The 20,871-nt window shown below is 44.1% G+C and overlaps 1 protein-coding gene across 1 annotated transcript in view; it reads left to right on the plus strand.

Annotated features, from left to right (window-relative positions):
* The window catches only part of CDH13 (cadherin 13), a gene marked incomplete at its 5' end in the record, with an annotated part of 1,173,335 nt that overhangs the window by 584,533 nt on the left and 567,931 nt on the right, over positions 1–20,871 (plus strand). Inside the window, 1 exon segment of the mRNA NM_001133193.1 lies at positions 8,093–8,245. Coding sequence (NP_001126665.1) covers positions 8,093–8,245 — 153 coding nt within the window.

Consider the following 20,871-nt stretch of genomic DNA (forward strand, 5'->3'; position numbering starts at 1 on the left):
ATAGCATTTTCAATTAGCACCCTTTCCCTAACATCCTTCACCTGGCAACTTTCATTCAACCTATGAGTCAGGGCCTGGATCTGCCGTCCATGTTCCGTGGGCCCAGGCCAGGAGCTCAGATGTTCCTCATAGACAAGGAACCAGTCTCCAGGTTGGCCACTCCCAGATTCCCTAGCTTGGAACAGACATCCAGGTGCATCCTCCACACAGAGTCATTTTCAGGGTATGCGTAAGTTATTGCTATCAGGTACGTTTACCATGGAGGGGAATTGTAAAAAGAGAAATAAGAAAGCTCTGAAAATGTGTCTTCAGGTAAAGTGGCTGCATTTTCAAAGAAAAAGAAAAAGGAGGTTTGTATGACAGACCTTATTTTTAATTTGTGAGTTTATGAGGCATTTTATAATCATATAAAAACAGGCAAATAAAGTTGTACTTCTTCACTCAAAGTGTTAATCAAGTGTCTTCTATGTTCCAAGCCCCGGAAATGTGAAAGAGAATAAGAAAGCAACAGCCTGAGGGACAGTTAACACCACCCACCAAGAGGCAAGCTGCTCCCCTCGCTTTAACAGACCTTGCAGGCGAGGACGGCTAGAGCTCAGGTGGACGAGGTTAAGTCTGCATGGAGTGGGCAGGAGAAAGGGTCAGGGGAAGCTTCAGTGGGTAAGTAATCGCTGGCGCCAAGTCCAGGAAGATGAGGGTGTCCCCGGCAGAGTAGGTAGGGGATGGCCATCCAGCTAAAGAAAGGCACAGTTCAGAGGGCTGTGCCTCATGCTGGGTTGTGGCTTAGGACTGGAGAAGCTAGTGGAGACCCATCAAAGCAGAGCTCTGAGATTTTACCCTCGGGCAGAGGGAGCCATTGCAAGTTTTCATGGGGTGTTTCTTGTTTGTTTGTTTGAGACAGAGTCTCGCTCTGTCATCCAGGCTGGAGTGCAGTGGTGTGATCCTGGCTCACTGCAACCTCTGCCTCCCAGGTTCAAGCGATTCTCCTGCCTCAGCCTCCTGAGTAACTGGGACTATAGGCGCTTGCCACCACGCCCAGCTAGTTTTTGTATTTTCAGTAGAGATGGGGGTCTCACCACATTGGCCAGGCTAGTCTTGAACTCCTGACCTCAGGTGATCTACCTTCCTCAGCCTCCCAAAGTGCTGGGATTATGAGCATGAGCCACCGTGCCAGGCCCATTGCAAGTTTTCATATGGATACTGCTCCAGTCAGATGTGGGTTTGCATTTTAGAATGACCATTCGGGTTGCAATTAGAACAGGAGATGGGATAAAAGAGAAATCAGAAACATGGAGGCCAGGGAAGAGACTACTTAATATTCATTCACTTATTCATTACGCAATGTTTATTTAAAAGCCCACCACGTACCACATACTGTTCTAGGCTCTGAGGACAAAGCAGGCAAAGTAGCTACTGGAGATCTGAGTTAAGGAGCAGAGGACAGAGGTTGGCAGAGTGTAGGAGGACAATGACATGCGGAACTTGGCGAGTCTGTCATTCTGATACATCAAATTCATTTTCTATACAAGGAAAAAAGAGTAACTGATTAAAGTGCAATTCAAGAAAGTGAGAACCTACAGGGAAGTACCAGAATATACAACGAAACACCACAGTCATACATGGCAGTGGGGGGTCCTGGATTGGATTTTGGATTAAAAAAAAAAAAAAAAAAGGTTACCAGAGGCCAGGCGTGGTGGCTTACGCCTGTAATCCCAGCACTTTGGGAGGCTGAGGCAGGCAGATCACGAGGTCAGGAGATTGAGACCATCCTGGCTAACACAGTGAAACCCCGTGTCTACTAAAAATACAAAAATTAGCTGGGCGTGGTAGCATGCACCTGCAGTCCCAGCTACTCGGGAGGCTGAGTCAGGAGAATTCCTTGAACCCAGGAGGCAGAGGTTGCAGTGAGCCAAGATCACACCACTGCACTCCAGCCTGGGTGACAGAGCAAGATTCCATTTCAAAAAAAAAAAAAGGTACTAGAAAAACTGATGAAATCTGAATACATAAAATATGGAGTCTTGTTAATAGTCAAGTATCAGTGTTAATTTATCAGTTATGACCAATGTTCCATTTTTACATAAGATGTCAACATTAGGGGAAATTGGATGAAGGGTACATGGGAACTCTGTACTATCTTTGTAATAGTTCTATAAATCTAAAATTACCACCCAAAGTTTATAAATGAATACACACATATACACATACAAACCTCAACCTCAACCACATTGAGTAGAAATAATTGTATAATTCATATATGATGACCCTATTTGTGTAAAACCATTCAAAGCTGCTATATAGTCTATGAGTTCATATGTATGCAAATACCTTAAAAATACATACAACACTGTATCATTCATTACAGCTGAGAATAGAGGTAGGCATGGGACTTTGCAGGGGAACTGAATGGAACATTGGCTTTGTCCATATTGTGTCACATCTGTAAAAAGCATACAGTGAGAACGCCCTTAAAATCAAATCAAGGAGTCACTACCTGCTCCAGGCCTCAGTACTCCCTGCCCCTGCCCAGATGCAGAAGACACTGGTCCCAGATATGCAATGCCCACCTGCCCCCCCAAAACAGCCAGCCAAGAAGCCTCTTTATCCAGGTATGAGGCAAGATTCCTGTGTGCTATTTACGTGCCCTTCCAGAGTGTTGACACCAGGGGCTCATGTTCTTTCTCATCCTTAGCTATTTTTTCCATTCCAACTCAGAGGACAAGAAAAAGAAATCCCACTGTGAAAAGAAGGGTTGAATTACAAAGAATAATAGGAAAGTCTTGCTAATTGTGAAGCCCTGCTATGGAGTATATAATGGGCCTTAATAGCTGCTGCAACAGTCAAGACTCGTGGCAGGGTTTGCTTTGGCCAGAGGAGTGCACTGGATTTCTTATATTTCTTGACATTAAACAACAACAAAGGGCTGCAGGCTCAGCTGCTGCAGCTGTGGAGTTCCCAGGAGTTGAGCACAGCATAATCAAGGTGGTCTGGAAACACACTTGATTTGCATGGAGTGGTTCTGAAGCATGACTGAGTGTATCCTTGGGTTATGGTCATTGCATACCTCCCATCCCCCAGCTCGTGAGGTTGGAATATGTTGGGGTCTCTCTGAAAACCCAGCTAGGCACCAAGAAGCCACAGAGGTGGTGGGTAATTCAGAAGGGCTTGAGCTTCCTCCTGGATCTAAACTGAGCCAAGACGCCGAGATTTCCCCTGAAGAGGGACTCTCCCCGCTCCATTTTCATGCTTTCCTCTCCAAGGTTCCTCCAAGCCATGGGGTGCCTTTAACACATGTAGAGATGTTGCATCTAGTGACTTTAAGAAAAACCAACTCTGCTTTCTGAGGTCTTAGAAACAGGTTTTTAAAAGAGTTCCTGTTAGTGTTATATGTTTAAAATAGGTCTAGAAAGAAGGTGGCAAACAGACCCAGCCTATTTTTAGCAGAGGGCTCCAAACAGTAGCGGTGGAAACAAGCATCAGTGATACTCAGCAGGGATGGTGCTGAAATCTGCCCAAAGCAGTGGTCTTCAAACTTGGGTATGCATGAGAATCACCTGGGGAGGGGGGATTGTTAAAGCTCAGATTGCCAGCAATTCTCACCTTACCCTGATTTCTGATTCAAGAGGCTTGGGGGAAGCCTGGGAATTTGCATTTTTAATGAGTTCCCAGTGATGCTGATACTGTTCCAGTGAATCATATCTTGAGACCAATTATTCTAGAGAAAGCAAGGCCCCTACTGGAAGTGACGCCCCTCATTTCCCTGTGCTGGTGGTCCCATAGGGCCTATCACTCTGGGAACACCATTCTTGGCTGTGGGTGTTCCTTCAAAGTGAACATAGCTCTGAGGAGCAGGAGGCAGGTTCAGCAGCCACATCCTTAAGAACATAAAAAGTTGAAGAGAGATAGAAGAGAGACAGACAGACGTGTGCAGTGCTAAGCTGGGGCCCTCACAATGGAGACTCTCTTCTTTCCTGGGGAATAACTAATTTCAATTCAGCAGCAGGAGCCAACTCAGCTAGGTCCTCCCTCTAAGACCCTTGTGTCTGTACCATCAAGTGGCTCAAGCTCTCTGAGAGACGGCAAGAAAACAATTGAGACCCACCCTTGGCAGCAGAAGGGAAAGTCACCCTGGGATAATTTCTGGGTCTAGAATTCAGCTTTCTGTGCCGAGTAGGAGGCAGAGAAACGGGAGGGTGGTGATGTTTGTCCCATGAGGCCCATTCCCCCACCCCCTCCTTGTTTCTTCTAGAAGGTCTGGGTGCTGTGTTCCCAACTTTTTCTGAGCAGAGAAGGGTCAAGAAAAGATAACTAACAGCCCAGAAGGCTTTTCCTGGCAGGTCATCACCAGCGGGGCCTGTGTCTGGCAGATAGATGGGTCAGAGAAGCCCGTTCTTGGGAAGCATGATTGCTTCATAGCTCTTGTAGAATTCCCATGTTTGTTTCTCATTGGAATGCATTATATGTTAATAGAATCTTCAGAAAGGACCTGCTCATCTCAGGTGTGCTTAGGAGAACAAGAGGAAGGAGTTTTAATCCATATTTGGGCAAAGGTGGTAATGAGAGGTAAAGCCAGCTGGACTTCCTGGGTCGAGTTGGGACTTGGAGAACTTTTCTTAGAAGAGGATGGTAAAATGCACCAATCAGCACTCTATAGCTAGGATTGTAAAATGCACCAATCAGTGCTCTGTAAAAACGCACCAGTCAGTGCTCTGTGGCTAGCTAGAGGTTTGTAAAATGGACCAATCAGCACTCTGTAGAACAGAACAATCAGCAGGACATGGGTGGGGACAAATAAGGGAATAAAAGCTGGCCACCCCCCAGGCTGCAGTGACAACCTGCTTGGGTCCCCTTCCATGCCGTGGAAGCTTTGTTCTTTTGCTCTTCACAGTAAATATTGCTGCTGGCAGGGAGGGGTGAAACAATAATGACAGCGGTGACAGAGAAGAGGGGAGTGTGCTTGGTGACCCCTTCCCACGCAGGGAGCTGTTTCCAGGGCACTTCTCTTCTGAGAGGCCTGTGAATTTTGTTATTAAAAAGGAAACCTAGGCAGGACGTGGTGGCTCACACTTGTAATCCCAGCACTTTGGGAGGCTGAGGCGGGTGGATCACGTCAGGTCAGGAGTTTGAGATTAGCGTGGCCAACATGGGGAAACCCTATCTCTACTAAAAATATAAAAATTAGCCAGGCGTGGTGGTGTGTGCCTGTAGTTCCACCTACTTAGGAGGCTGAGGCAGGAGAATCACTTGAACCTGGGAGGCAGACGTTGCAGTGAGCCGAAATTGCACCACTGCGTTCCAGCCCGGGTGACAAAGTGAGACTCCGTCTCAAAAAAAAAAAAAAAAAAAACAGAGGAAACCACCTGTTCCCTCAGAAAAAGTTAGAGATACCATTCTTACCCATTGACAACAGTATAATTTTATTGTGATGATTAATATTGGAATTATTAGCTTTGATTAGCTGAGCCCCTTCTGTGTGGCAGGACATGTACTTTATAGATGCCATCTCATTAAATCCTCGGCAATGCTGGGAAGTAAGTGCTGTCATCTGCACTGTAAAGATGAGGCGATGGACCATGTTCATAGTCACACAGTGGATCACTGGGAAAGCTAGGATTGCAACATATATCTGTCTAATCGGTGGAGTTCATTCTCGCTATTTGCCAGCCACGGGGATCCAATGGCGAGCCCAGTAAGCTGTGGCTCTTGACCTCATGGGGCTTTCAGGCAGCAAGTAGGGGGTCAGTGGAAAAGTATCAGTTGGATTAATCAAGTCAAGCAGTGACTGAAAATTACTTTCATCAGAGAGTATCAAACACCTCTTTTTTTTTTTTTTTTTTTTTGAGATGGAGTCTTAATCTGTCACCCAGGCTAGAGTGCAGTGGAGCAATCTCAGCTCGCCGCAACCTCTGCCTCCCAGGTTCAAGCGATTCTGCTGCCTCAGCCTCCAGCGTAACTGGGATTACAGGCGTGTGCCACCACGCTCAGCTAAATGTTCTATATTTTTAGTAGAGACGGAGTTTTGCCATGTTGGCCAGGCTGGTCTCGAATTCCTGACCTCAAGTGATCCGCCCACCTTGGCCTCTCAAAGTGCTGGGATTACAGGCGTGAGCCACCACGCCCGGCCCACATACTTTATTTTTAGTCTTCTTTAGTATCCAATTTTCAGTTACTCTTAAAAATACAAACAGATGTAATTGGTGTTTAGTCAACACTCAATGTATTTTAATAAACAACATTTTTTAATCGGAAAAAAAAACCCTGTAATGCCTTGAGTGATCCTGCCAGATGAACCCTGGCATAAAGTTCATGCTGCCTTAGGCACCATTGCCACCTGGTGTCAGGCATCAGAATTGCAGGCTTGGCGGCAGCTAAAGTGGCCTGGGGTGGCGGGGTGGTGGAGCAGGGGGCGGGCAGGACACATTTTCACTAGGAGAAAGCAGGTTTCCTGTCCTAGCCACTTAAACCCTCCAGGCGCTGTTGAGTGTGTTTCAACAGGTGCCTGCTCGTTTGTAATTTGGTGACAGCTGGATCTGTATCAGCTTTCTTTTATCTGTATGTCCTGAATGATTATTGTGTTCATGACCTTTAAATTGTTTTGTTATACTCAAATTAACGTTTGAAGGTTCTGATGATAAAGTGACATAAATATAGAAGAATACTTGAGGGTGAACTCTAGACTCCACTTATGCCAATAATAGTTCTCTTTAGTTGCACATCTGCATAAAAAGACCCCCCCATACTTTGACCCCAACTGCTTCTCAGCCTAACCCTCTACATGCTTAAGCATATGCCAGTAACTCACGATTCCCGAAACTTTCCAGACTCTTCCTTGTCTGCCTGCTGCCTTTGTCTGTGCTGTTCCCTCTGCCTGGAACTACTCTCCTCCACCTTTCCCTTCCAAATTTATTCTTTAAATGTCAAATCAAGGTTGACAATTTGTAGGAAAATTCCATGAAGTAAATTCAGAAATGACAGTGTTGTATGCTGTATTGCAGTGTCTCTAGAGTAATGGAAGACGTGATTCTGAACCCATTTTTATCTCTTTCATAGCTTTGGCCATGGCCAGCTTGCTGATTCATTCCATCTCAGTGGTTTCATCCATTAAGTGGAAATAATAATGTTCTCTGCCTCCAGCATTGAAATATATATATATATTTATGTATATATATACCCCTAATTTGAGGTTTATATATATATAACATATATATTTTATATATTATATATATTTAATACAGAGGGGTTTAATATATGTAATATTTAATATATAATACATAGGGGTTTAATATATATAATAGCGGTTTAATATATATAATACATAGGGTTTAATATATATAATATTTAATATATAATACATAGGGGTTTAATATATAATACACAGGGGTTTAATATATAAGATATCATATATAGGGCTTTCACATATATCAAACCCCTAAATTGAGGTGTCTATATATAATATCGATACATATATATTTAATATATAGGGGTTTGATATATATAATATTTAGGGATTATATACATACTATATATATAAGCCTACTAAATAGATGTGTGTATGTGTATATATATATGTATATATGTATATGTATAAACCTTTTCTGATGAGGCGAAGTGCTTCCTCTGCACCATGCCTAGTACCTAGTAGAAGTGACAGTGCCGGTGACACTGGATTATTGGATATATGTAAGTACCTGGAATCTTGATCAATGCATGCCCAGCAAATGGCTTCCATTGCCTTTTTTGTTTTGTTTGCAGATAATTTAAAAAATATATATATATATTTTGTGGAGTTAAAAATAACAAAATGTCCAACTTTGACTGAACTGGCATTATTGGCCTCCTTGATACATCACTATATGTCACCCGAGTGCTGGTAAGCTTCCTCACCTGCCAGCTACAAAGACGTGGATATTGCGATGAAAGGCGTTAGGCAGTGATGCTATTTCTGGTGCTGTTACTTCAGTCAAATCTGTGTTCACCAGGTACCTCTGTGCTGGCACCTGTGATTAGTGAATTGGTCTTGGAAGTATGTTTGCAATGTGCTTTCTCTGTGTTTTCCAGACAGTTTTAAATGTCTCTCTGTTTTTCTGACCAGGTAGTCGATAGTGACAGGCCAGAAAGGTCCAAGTTCCGGCTCACTGGAAAGGGAGTGGATCAAGAGCCTAAAGGAATTTTCAGAATCAATGAGAACACAGGGAGCGTCTCCGTGACACGGACCTTGGACAGAGAAGTAATCGCTGTTTATCAAGTGAGTACCCCTCTGCCATGCCCACCCTGTGTGCAGAAATGTGGCTTTCAGATTGTTTTCTTCCCACTGAGCTCATTATTTCTGTGCCTCATCAAACCCGGGACTGCATGGCTTTAGGGTGTTTCTGTGGGAGCTGAAGTGGATGGAGTTGAACCTTGACAGGGCAACAGTGGGGGGTCTTTATCTCATCAACAGAGCCCTCCAGGCCTGCATCAGACTTTGGGTACCAGACACCAAGAAGGGAGACCCTGGGGGCATCTCAGAGGAGGTCAGAACCCTTAGGGCAACTTTGGCTTTCCAGAGACCAGCTTGATGATCTAGAGCTGGAAGAGGTATAAACCCCAAGACCTGATATAATTAGCAAGACATGGTCCTTAGGGTGAAAGCAATTGCTAAATATTCAGCAATAAAGGAGCAGTTAAATTATGGCAGATTTTGCAAGGCAGTTTTCTCTAGCCATTTAAAATGCTTCTGAAGAAGTTGTAGTTATATGGGAAAGAGTCAAGATAGTGAATGAAAACAACATACAGACATATGTGGTATCCTCATTACCAATGGAGTATTTGCACATATCGTGAGGTGTATATGTTTAACAAAAATGATAAAGAAAAGTCAGTGTGTTAATGGTTGTATTTGGAAGTGATTGATTGATTGATTTGGTTTTCTTGCCTACTTAAATGCATTATTGTGAGTTTGCAGTGAGAAGATACTGTAAGGGCATTGGAGGCATAAAGTGCTGGACAAACATAGAGTAGTAGCATGATGGTAGGTAGTAAAGTCCCCACCCTCCAGCAGAACCCTTTCGGGGCAATGCACTCAAGGGTCTCGGGCCCTGGGAGGATGCGGGTGCCTTCCAGATTTCCATCTCGGAAGCCTTGCCAAAGCCTTTTCTGAGCGTTTGCTGGGGGAGTCACTTGTCAATGAGAACTGAAAAGTGAGCCATGTGTCCCAGCTCATACTCAAGGGGGAATCGGGTAGTTGTATAAATTGAATGTTGGTGCCCTCAGAAATACCCAGTTCCACCTGGCCTTGACAGTAACCAGAGGTGACCTGGCAGCTATTGGTGTCCAGCTGCTGTAGGAACAACCAGCAGCAGACTATGGATAGATGCCCTCTTCTCTTTCTGAGCCCATCATGGGAGTCTCCAAGAAAGTTCTGGCACAAAAAACTAAGGAAAGATACAATAAATTTCATAATTTCTTAGCAGAGTGATCAAGAGCTGTGGGGTCTGATATGGTTTAGCTGTGGACCCACCCCAATCTCATCTTGAACTGTAGCTCTAACAATTCCCACATGTCAAGGGAGGGACCCAGTGGGAGGTAATTGAGTCATGGGGGTGAGTCTTTCGCGTGCTGTTCTCGTGATAGTGAATAAGTCTCATGAGATCTGATGGTTTTATGAATGGGAGTTCCCCTGCACATGCTTTCTTGCCCACCATGTAAGAAGTCCCCTTGTTCTTCCTCCATCTTTTGCTATGATTGTGAGGCCTCCCCAGCCACGTGGAACTGTGAGTTCATTAAACCTCTGTCCTTTATAAATTACCCAGTCCTGGGTACGTCTTTATTAGCAGCATGAGAACGGACTAATACAGGGTCTGAGATCCTCCATTCAGGTCTCAGAGCTGCTGTGTACTGAGCTGTGGGACCTTGAGCAACACTCTTACCCTCCCTGATCTTGGGATTCTTGTCCATAAAGTGTGAATATAGCTAATGCTTCTGAGGATTATAAAAAATGAAATTACTAGTTTTTGGTAACTAGTAATTGCTAAACAGCTAATAAAATAGAGCTTGGGCTGCAGCTTGGAGCTTCTCATACTTTTTAAAAACTGAGGCCATATAACACTACAGTAGTTAAAAGTATGGATTCTGCACACAACCAGATTGGCTGCATGCAAATCATGGCTATCATGTACTAGGTGTGGAAACTTGACAAGGTGTCTGCCTCAACTTCTTAACCTGGAAAATGGGAAAAATAATAATGATGATGTCATAGGATTTCATAAGGATTAAATGAGCTAATACATATGAAGCATTTAGAAAATGTTGGAAACATAGTAAGCACCATATAATCTTCCTACATGGGTGACAGTAGTCAATGATATTAAAGATGAAGGAACGTAAGTGAAAACCCAAAGGATTCCAAGTTATAGCCCAATCTCTCATGTCCAGCACAAACTTTCCTTGAGTAATCTTGAGTTTTTACTATACTTTTGTAGTCTACTTCATAGCATATTGATTGATTGAGCAATTCATTCATTTTACATACATTTAATTGAGTGCTTATAGGGTAAGGGACACTCTTCAAGGTGGTAGGAGGATACAGTAGCAACAGGACACTCTGGGTTCCTTGCTTTCATGTATCTTTTATTCTAGTTCTTTGTTTCAAAATAAACTGGCTTGAATTCCTCTCTTTGGTGGGTAGATGACATGCCAGGAAGTTGTGCCTTGCTTATAACATGGCTTGTTGATAACACAAGCACAGGGTCATGTACCCTCATTGGAAAGGCTACTGATATTTAGTGGGAATGCAGTTTCTTACACAAGTACTTGGGTTACTTACGACTGGCAGACTGGGGCCGAGCCCTGAGCAGTGCACGCTTCAACGGGCTCATGAGGGCCTACTTTCTGATGCCACTTCCCTCCATGCCTCATGCCCTTCAGTTCGGTCATTGCCCTGTTTTCATCACACCCTCACTGAAGCTTCTTACAGTTGCTGAAGCTTCTTCCTCGAAGAAGCAAGTTTGAGGAAGAGCCCCGATCACTCTGTGGTTCTTTATTTTTAGATGATGAGAACTGGGTTACTCTCATGTTGGTCTACTTTGGGCACAAGAATGTTGCAGTTTCAGTTCATTTCAAGTGCCTATTTAAGAATAAGTTACTATTTTAGTAGTACAGCTAGATTCATGGTATTCATGGTAGTCAACATGGTTGGTAGCAAATGTGGTTCTTCAAAGAGTAGAATCCTAGGTCTCCAAATCTTCACATTTTAGTTTCTAGTCTTGCAAGTTTAAAAAGGAGAGAGCCGGGTGCAGCACACCAACATGGCGCATGTATACATATGTAACAAACCTGCACGTTGTGCACATGTACCCTAGAACTTAAAGTATAATAATAATAAATAAATAAATAAAAAATAAAAATAGAAAAATAGAACAAGAAAAGAAAAAGAAAAAGAAAAAAGGAGAGGGCCTGCAGGTGAATGTGTTGCCATCATAATGGCGCCAATGTTTCTGTTGTTTAAAGTGCTACTCACATGGAAGTACGTGTTGATGTATTAACGTTTTTCAAATCCAACAAGAAATATTTTGATCTAAATCTCAGGGATTTGTATGATAAGAAATAATCTGGAATACATTTGTCCTCGGGCCCCTGAAAGTGCATCACCATTGAAGCTCCTGTTTATTGAACACTGCATGGCAGATATTGTGCTAAACACTTTGTATACATTCTCTTGTTTAATCCATTTCACACAAGAGACTTAAGAAGTAGGTGTTAACACCATTTTACAGATAAGCAAATAGCTGTTAAACAACTTATTCAAGGTTTCACAGCTGGCATGTATTGGATTTGGGATCCATATCCGTTTCTTTTCAGCTCCAAAGCACCACATTTTCAATCACTAAGAAACACTCTTCCTATTTTATCCCCAACTAGATTTTAGATCTAATCTGTAAATTCCTTAGCTCCTTTCCTAGGAACTCTACTTACTGGGGCTGGGAAGGGAGTTTGGCTGGCTGGGTGATCTATTACTTTTTAAAAACCATCCATTTCCATGACCCACTGCCATCTTGCCACTCCTCCCTGCCCCAGCCCCCAGAAGAGTTTCCCAAGCTTCTGACCCAAAGTAGCACCTGGCAAAATAATTTATCTCTTGAAGTATTGGAAGCTGACATACTAATGCAAAGCCTCCTTAAATATTACTCATTATTATGCATTTTGCCAGCATTTGAGTGATTTGTGAACTCTTCCTTGGAATAAAGTACTGTAAATGATTCATGAATGACCAAGTTTATGAAATTCTATAAAAATATTAGCAGATGGTAATGATTCCCTTACACTGTGAATATGATCTACTGGCTGCAAATTTGCCAATATGGGATGACAGGAGTGGAGTGGGAGACCATCTGTTAGGCAGGTGGGGTGGGGGGAAGACGGGGGGCAGTTGGGATGGGTTCTGCAGGAGGTGCAAGGCTAAACAGGAAGCAGGACCAAAACCATGGTAGCAGGCAGGTGTCCTTGGCAGGAGACCTTCACACTGATCTGTTGTCCAGTGGGAGATGCTCAGATAACTGGGAATGTCAGAGCTGGGTGGGAGAAGAGAGGAGCATATGGAAGAAGAGGCAAAACTAACTTTATTGAGCACCTATTAAGTGCCCAAGAATTCCCTAGATCCCTGACGTACACAAACCTATGAAAATGGTTATCTTGTCTTCACTGATGAATTAAATGAGGGCTAAACAGGTTCCCAAGTTGTATTTTTAATATTAATGTTGGGGTGAACATGTCTTGAACATTTACAGTGTGCCAAGTCTCCATGCCAAATACTCAAATGATGGTCTCATCTCATCTTCATAAAGATAGCCTTGATACATCTATCACGCTCAATTCTAGAACAGGTAACTGGAACCACCTGTGTTCCTGGCCTCAGAACATGGAAAGGACCTCACCGCCACCTTCTGAGTATTTGCTCACATTTTATACTATATAACTTGTTCTTTTTTGAGCCAATTTCTTGGTCAAGTTTTGAATTTGTGGTCAAGAATGTTGTCATAAAATTGAAATACAACTGGCGGTCAGAGGTATCCTTGCTCATATATTTTCTTTCGTTAATGTGGCTCTACCCCAATTCTAACCCATCTGTAGCTCCATGACAATTTGGCAGAAAACACATTAAAGTGAAAAATGCTGCCGTCGTGCGGAAATAGGCGTGTCATAATGTCAGTGCTTATAAGACGATTGGGAGATAGAGATGCACCCGTGTTAGAGAGTTATTTAAGTGATCAACCTGGTTATAATAACGTTCATGTTATGAACAAATGATGCACATATTACCTTGATGGGATTGTACTACACCTGATCAGACTTGTACTTGGAAAGGACCCCAGCTGTCACTAGTAGGGACATGCTATGGAAGTCTTCTTTGTCCTCTACTCTGGTCTTGCCTATGGCCACCTTTCTTAGCCAGGGTTCTTGGTGGCAGTCAACAAAATCACCTCCAACTAGTTTACAAAGAAAGAGATTTATTAAAGAGTACAGGTAGCCAGTAGGATTGCCCAAAGTGCCAAGTAACCTAGTTTACAAGGCCAGATAAGGTGGTGCTACAGGAAATACCCATGTATGAAACTATTCTAGGGCAAGGTTTTTCAACAGTGGCACTATTGAAATTTGAGGCTGGGTGATTCTTTGTTATGGGGGGCTGTCCTGTGAATTGTAGGAGGCTTAGCAGCACCAATGGCCTCTATCCACTAGATGCCAGTACCACCACCCCCCCCACACACACACCTACTCTTGACAGTCAGAAATGTCTGCTGATATTGCCAGTTGTCCTATAAGGGGCGAAATTGCTTCCATTTGAGAACCACTGTTAGAGAGAAGTGTCATAGTCCATTTTGTACTGCTGTAACAAAATATCTGAGCCTGGGTATTTATAAAGAAAAGAAACTTATTGGCTGTAATTTCTAGAGGCTGGACAATCCAAGATCAAGACACCAGTAGGTTTGGTGTCTTGTAAGGCCATTCTCTTCTTGCAAGATGGTGCCTGGCACCTTGCACCCTCCAGAGGAGAGGAAGGCTGAATTCTCATATGGCAGAAAGTGGAAGGGCAAAAAGACAGCACCTATTCCTGAAAGCCTTTTAAATTAAGGCATCAAACCTACCCATGAGGGTGGAACACGCATGCTCTAATCACCTCTAAAGGCCCCCACCTCCCAGCACCGTTACATTGGCTATTACATTACAACAAGAGTTTTGGAGGGGACAGGCATTTCAACCATAGCAAAGAGTCAGTGTCGCTGCTGCCTCTTCCTGCCACTTTGCTCTGACGCTCACAACTGGATGTGGCAGCCCTGCTTGGGTTACCTAAAAGAGCCAGGTGACTCTGCCATGCTCAGAACCTCTGATCTGCAAAGCACAGCTGTGGCCTTCTGCCACCCACTTCCATCCAGTCTCACGCTGGTGCATCTGCAGGAAGAACCTAGACCATAAGCAGGACTCTAGCTGCAAGAGAGCTGGGTCAATATAGTTTTTAGTTTTTCCAGCTCCCTGGTACAGGAAAGTCCGCTAACCAGAGGACTGGAGCAATTGTTGTCATCTACCACATTGTCATGTCATGAGTGCAATTTTTTTAATTCCATAGGTTTTTGGGGAACAGGTGGTATTAGGTTACATGAGTAAGTTCTTTAGTGGTGGTTTGTAAGATTTTGGTGCACCCATCACACGAGCAGTATACACTGAACCCAGTTTGTAGCCTTTTATTCCTCATTCCCTTCCCACCCTTCCCCCCTGCCAAGTCCCCAAAGTCCATTGTATCATTCTTTTGCCTTTGCATCCTCACAACTTAGCTCCCAATTATGAGTGAGAACATACGATGTTTGGTTTTCCATTCCTGAGTTACTTCACTTAGAATAATAGTCTTCAATCCCATCCAGGTTGTTGCAAATGCCGTTAATTCACTCCTTTTTATGGCTGAGTAGTATTCTACCTATATATATGTATGTATACACACACCACAGTTTCTTTATTCACTCATTGATTGATGGGCATTTGGGCTGGTTTCATATTTTTGCAATTGCGAATTGAGCTGCTATAAACATGTGTGTGCAAGTATCTTTTTCGTATAATGACTTCTTTTCCTCTGTGTAGATACTCAGTAGTGGGATTGCTGGAGTGCAATTTTATTCTAAGTGAGAGCCTGTCAGTGAGAAGTTTAGTTGCCCAAAGGCAGGTAACAGGCTCACACCTAGGAGAGTGTGTTTTCAAACCTGTGATCTTAACTTCTCTTATCATTATGGTCCTATCAATCAATAATACACATGTGACCTAGGTAAGAGCCCTGAGTGGGACAAAACAAAGAATTTGGGTTAAAAGCCCAGGCTTTGGAGCCAGACCTACGGAGGGAAGAATCTTGACTCTCCTATCACATGAACCATATGAAATTGCCATTCTTACAGGTGAAAAAAAGGTGAATATTGGCAATTTCATGGTTCATTCTAATACTCTGACACCTTTAGCGAGTTACTTCTCAGTCTCTGTTTTCTCATTTTTAGAATGAGAGTGAGATTACAGTATCATCTCCTAACAGTGTTATAGTTAGTGAATGTTTATCACTCAGCGCAGTCACTTAGTAAGTGTTCTGGAATTGGGAGCCAGCCTGCCACATATGGGTTTTATAGTTTAAGCTCCCTGCAGGTGAAACGGAGTTGAAAGCACTTGTGAGGCAGCAGCTAGCAGGTAAAGAGTTGAATGTCAGTAACTGTCTGTAAAAGGGAATCATCTCACTGGGCAGTTTCAAACTGTGGCCCCAGACTAACAGCGTCACCGGGGAACTTGTTAGAGATGTAAATTGTTAGGTCCTTTCCCAGGCCTGCTGGATCAGAAACTCTCGGGCTGGGTCTCTACATCTGGGTTTTAGCAAGCCCTCCAGGTCATCCTGAGGCTCACTGTAGTTGGAGGAACACAGGTCTAAATAATCACACTCCTGGGTATTAACATCATGGCAGCTGACCTGATCACTAATTGGCCTTGATGAAGATGACCTTTGAACCAATTTCGTTACAGTTCTGGTGGGGTAACATGTGCCTCAACTGTGCTTATTTCTCCTGGTGCTCTGGTGTGCCATTTGAAAGCCCTCTCCATCCAATTCCAACTCTTCCAAACTGCTTTCTTTTTGTTTCATTAGTGGCACCTGAGAGCCAGGCAAATTTGTCCCAGGCTTCCTTGCTGCATCCTGTCTAGACTTTGGATGACTGTTAAATGCCATGTTACTGCATGTTTGCTTGTTTCTCAGCCAGAGATGAAGATGTCCTCAGAAGATTGCAGCTGGAACAGGCTGATGTAATTCCCGATAGGGGGAAATTAGCCTTGGGGTCGGCAGAATCAGCTTTATCTGCCTTAGTAGATCTGTGACCTTGAACAAAGCATTTGTGGTTCTTGAAGTTGTTGCCCTTAGAATCATCTGGGGAGCTTTGAAAACCCTGAATGCCCAAGCTGCACTCCAAACCAATTAAATCAGGATGTCTCAGAGTGTGACCAGGTGTCAGTATGTTTATAAAATTCTCCAAGTTTTTCCATGGTGAAGCCAAGTTTGAGAGACTGTTGTGTTACTATAACTTGTCTGTACCCCAGTTCGTTCATAATTAGGAATTAATATAATGATACCAACCAGCTAGGTGTGTGTTTGAATATCAAGCGAGACAATGCAGGGGTTTCTAACACATAATAAAAGTCAAAGATCTCATTTCTCCCAACTGCTTGACTCTGAGCAAACATCTGAGGCTGATTTCTAATGCCTTCTTTGACACAAACACTTAAAAATAGGAATTCGGAGAAACAGAATTTAATAAACAAACGCTTGTCTTCTGACTGCTTGTGAAAAAATAATTCGAGGTTTGTTCGCAGCCCCTCCCTACCCCTGCACCTCTGAGCACCTCCACCTGACTTTTTCCAGTTCATCTCTTCGTATTTCCAAGCACTTCATTTTATTACAACCCGGCCTTATCTGTCAGGTGCAGCTGGCGAAACTGAGGCATGAAGAGGTTAAACGACCTTGCGGCGGCAGCCACATACCTGGATTAGACTGCTGAGTTGCTTCTGACTGATTATTTATTTGGTCCACTAAGCAAAGCTGCTTCCTCACTCAGGGCTATAGAAACATATTTTTCTCTGAACTTCATTAGCACAAACTCCTCAGAAGAGGTTCAACTTGAATCTTGGCAGGTGGGAGAACCCCACATTCCTTAATTTTCTCTCCTCCACCCCCATACTGTTCTTTGCACCTGTGGCGCCTGGCCCACACTCGGGACTTAGCACCCATCCATGGAATGAATAAATAGTACGATGGCTACATTTTTTTTTTCTGTTTTAGTTGTCTAACTACAACCAAGTCTACTTCATCATGCTGATTCTTCAAATTACTTGGCGGCATTTTCTTTCCCAAGGTGCTGAAGCATCGCAATACATTGGGACTACAAGAGCCTTAGACCCATTTTGTCCAGCCCAGCAGCCCAGTGAATTTACAGGGAACAAGTTAAATAACAGGGCAACTGCTCAGACTCCCAGGACTTGAGTTTCCCTGGCTATGACAAGCATCGTGACTGACACTCTGGGACCACATCCCCAAATGCAGGGGCAGGGTAGGGGGCCATCCATTCTAGCTCCCACCACCCACTGGCCATGTATATGCCTTCAGCAATCAGCATACTGATATTTATTTTTATTTGGTAAAAAATGAGAAGGGAGAGGAAGAAGTGTGTTAGAGGTGTGGACTGGAAAAGAGAGGAGCGAAAGAGGGCATACGGACAGGTTGTCCTCCTATGCTGGGACCCTGAAGTGGGTTGAAGACCCTTGGGTTCGAGAACAGAAAACAATTGAAGTCATGTTTTATGAAAGACTCTGCGAGATTGAAAGTGAGAGCCAGACGCTAATTAAATTGATCACAAATGATTGGGTCAGAACCCAAATGTAAGCACCACGGCTACGGGAACAGGTGGCCAAGGATTACACAGCTGGAAAGAGAGGCCCCCTCTGACACCTGCAGCACTGCGGCATGGGAAGTGCTGGTCTTTAGGGTTGGGTCACTGTGGTGACATCACCCCCAGTGGCTCTGATAAGGGAGGAGGCAGCAGCAGCAGTTGGCACATGGTATGGAAGCTGACATTGATCAGGGGGCCCTTGTGAAGCCAGCCTTGGGCCTCCCAGGAAATACCTGGGGAATAATGTTGTGATGGGGACTGAGTTCCTGTGGAGCAGGTTGGAAGCTGATGGTCCCTATGATCAGGGAATAAGGATAAATGTGTCCCATGTCGTCATCCAATGCTGGGAAGCCAGCCAACCTCCACGTTACCCATCTCGATTCTGGCCTGCCCACTGCTTCCTGTTTAATTGAAGCAGATGCGTGACTGCTCTGGATATGAAATAGGGATAACCTGTGAGCAAAACACCCGGGTAAAAAGCACGTGGGGGAGCATGCTTTTTGGCCAGCTGAGTCTTGTCTTCCAGTCTAGAGAAGGGGAGGAAAACAGGGGAGCAGCTGCGGACCATAGAGCCAGCATCCACGCCAGGCAGCACGGACTCGGCAGCTCCATCAGAAAGGGATTCAGCTCAACCTGGGGGCCGATTCATTCAAAGGACATTGATCTGGCACCCAACTTGTGTTAGCCGCTATTTCACAGTGCTGGGGATACAGCAGCAAACAACCACCAAATCCCTGCTTTGTGGAGCTCTGTCAATCTACAGGCATTAGTGAGTATGACGATCAGGTGGCCCTAAGTGCTGGGAATAGACATGGAGCCGAGAAAAGATATAGAAGGTGGTGGGAGACACTGCTCGGTCCAGGAAGGCCCTCCTGGGAGGGGCCATGAGAAGGGAGGCCAGATAGAAAGTCTCCTGAGGGGCAGGAATGAGTGCTGTCCTTACCTCTCATGTACCCCTGACAGCTGTTCTCAACCATGGATGCTTCGTTCCCCTAGCAGATGCCTCGCAGTGTCTGCAGATGTTTTTAGTTGTCACAACTGGGGCTGTTATTGGCATCTGGTGGGTCAGGGATGCTGCTCCACATCCCACCATGCACAGGACAGTCCCCACACATCCGCAGGGCCATGCTCTGCAGGCTCCTTGCATGGTGTTGGCCACTCAGAGGGTCCAAAATTATTGCATGGTTTGTTTGCTCAGTATTCATCAGGCTTGGATAGTCAGGAAGTCTGTCTTCATCTCTGGGGCACCAGAGATGGAGGAAGGGACACTATTTCTGTTCTTGTAAAGTCCACATGCTAGCTGGGGCAGTGATTTGCAACAATCGACTATATTATCATGTGAGGAGGGTCATGTTACAGGTTCAGCCTTCCAGAGGACATGAGGTCAAAGCAAGTTCTCAAGAATGAGGAATAAGCCAGGAGACAGGGACGTGGATGGGGCAGGAAGGGTGCTGTGAGGACAGCTGATGGAAGAAAGCACTTATGGCACCTCCAGAGGAGTGCATGCTGTTTAGAGCAGACGAGGGTGGGGCCGTAGCAGGGCTTGACTAGGAGCGAAAGTGGGATTCACATGCTAAGGAGTGAGCTTAGACATGATACTCCTGAGGTGAAAGGGACAGATGATGGAGGATTTTAGGCTGAAAGTGACATGATCGGATTTGGATTTTACAGGGACTGATGTGGTTGACCCGCAGGGGATGAATGGGAGACAGTGAGTTCTGTCTCTGGGTCTTTGAAGCCAGAGTGACACACATCAGATAGATGCAGTTTTCACCCAAGAAGACCTCGGTAGTGAATGGGATTAGTCCAAACTCATAGTGAAGATATTAAATATACCTTGGGATAAAAAGAGTAACAGGAACCGGGACTTGTGGGAGGAGGGCAGGCCATACCGGGCCTCATAGGGCAGGATAAGGTGCTTAGATTTTACTCTAAGGAAGCCTCAGCCTAGAGGGTTCTCAGCAGGGGAGTGACATCTAATTTGCATTTCAAGAAGATAAGATTGATTTGAGCAAGTCAACAATAACATTCAAATTGTCATGAAATAGAAATTAATTCAAAAATGCATTCATTTATTGAGACCCCACTACCAGGCACTGGGGAAAAGAGATCAAAGATAAAACCTTGCTTTCCCTGGAGCTCTGCCTTCAAGTTTCCCTCTACACATAGCAAGCCAGAAAACCTTTATTTTTTAATTCACAAGTAGAGGGGTGGGGAGCATTTTATGTGCTGACTGGTTCTCCCCATTTAGTCTGGCATAATTTCCATGCCAAGTAAATATTCTCTTTTAAAATTTTAAATTTTGAGGGTTTTTTTTTTTCTTCTACAGGGGTTTATCAGTGGGCTATCTCAAAATTTATTAAACACAGTTGGCCAGAGCTGTTAGCTGTTGATTTGTTTGATTGGTATCTGTTTTAAGATCTTTATTATTCAGAAGGCATATCTTTTCTCCCAGTGAGGCATTAAGTAGCAAAAGAGATCATTTCCATATTTTTCTTTCTTCCAGAGGTGCAGATGTTTGCATAATGGGCTCCTTTAAGTAAAGTCCACCTTTTCTGGAATCATGTTGGAAAGCCTGCAGGCCCATGATGAGGGACTATCTTATATTCTTTAACTCAGGAATACTCATTCCTGTTTCTGCATGTGGGACCAAACTGAGCCATGTTCAGTGTGCCAGACCAATCACTCTGAAGCTGGACTAGAGTAAAAGCAAACTGGAGAGTCGCATCCTCGTTAAATGATGGCTTAGCATGTAAAACATTCATGTGACTGGATTGTCAATGTTTGACAATAAGATGCTGGGAGGAGAGCCCTGTGCTCTTTTGAAACTGATCGTGTCCTCCTTCAATGGATCATTAATAGCTGGGGAATATACATTTAAAAGGGGTAGACCCACAGCAGAGGTCTTGGCCAGCGGTCAGAAAGGCTGAGAAAAATG

This window comes from Pongo abelii, chromosome 18, assembly GCF_028885655.2.
Source record: "Pongo abelii isolate AG06213 chromosome 18, NHGRI_mPonAbe1-v2.0_pri, whole genome shotgun sequence".
NCBI classification, from domain to species: domain Eukaryota; kingdom Metazoa; phylum Chordata; class Mammalia; order Primates; family Hominidae; genus Pongo; species Pongo abelii.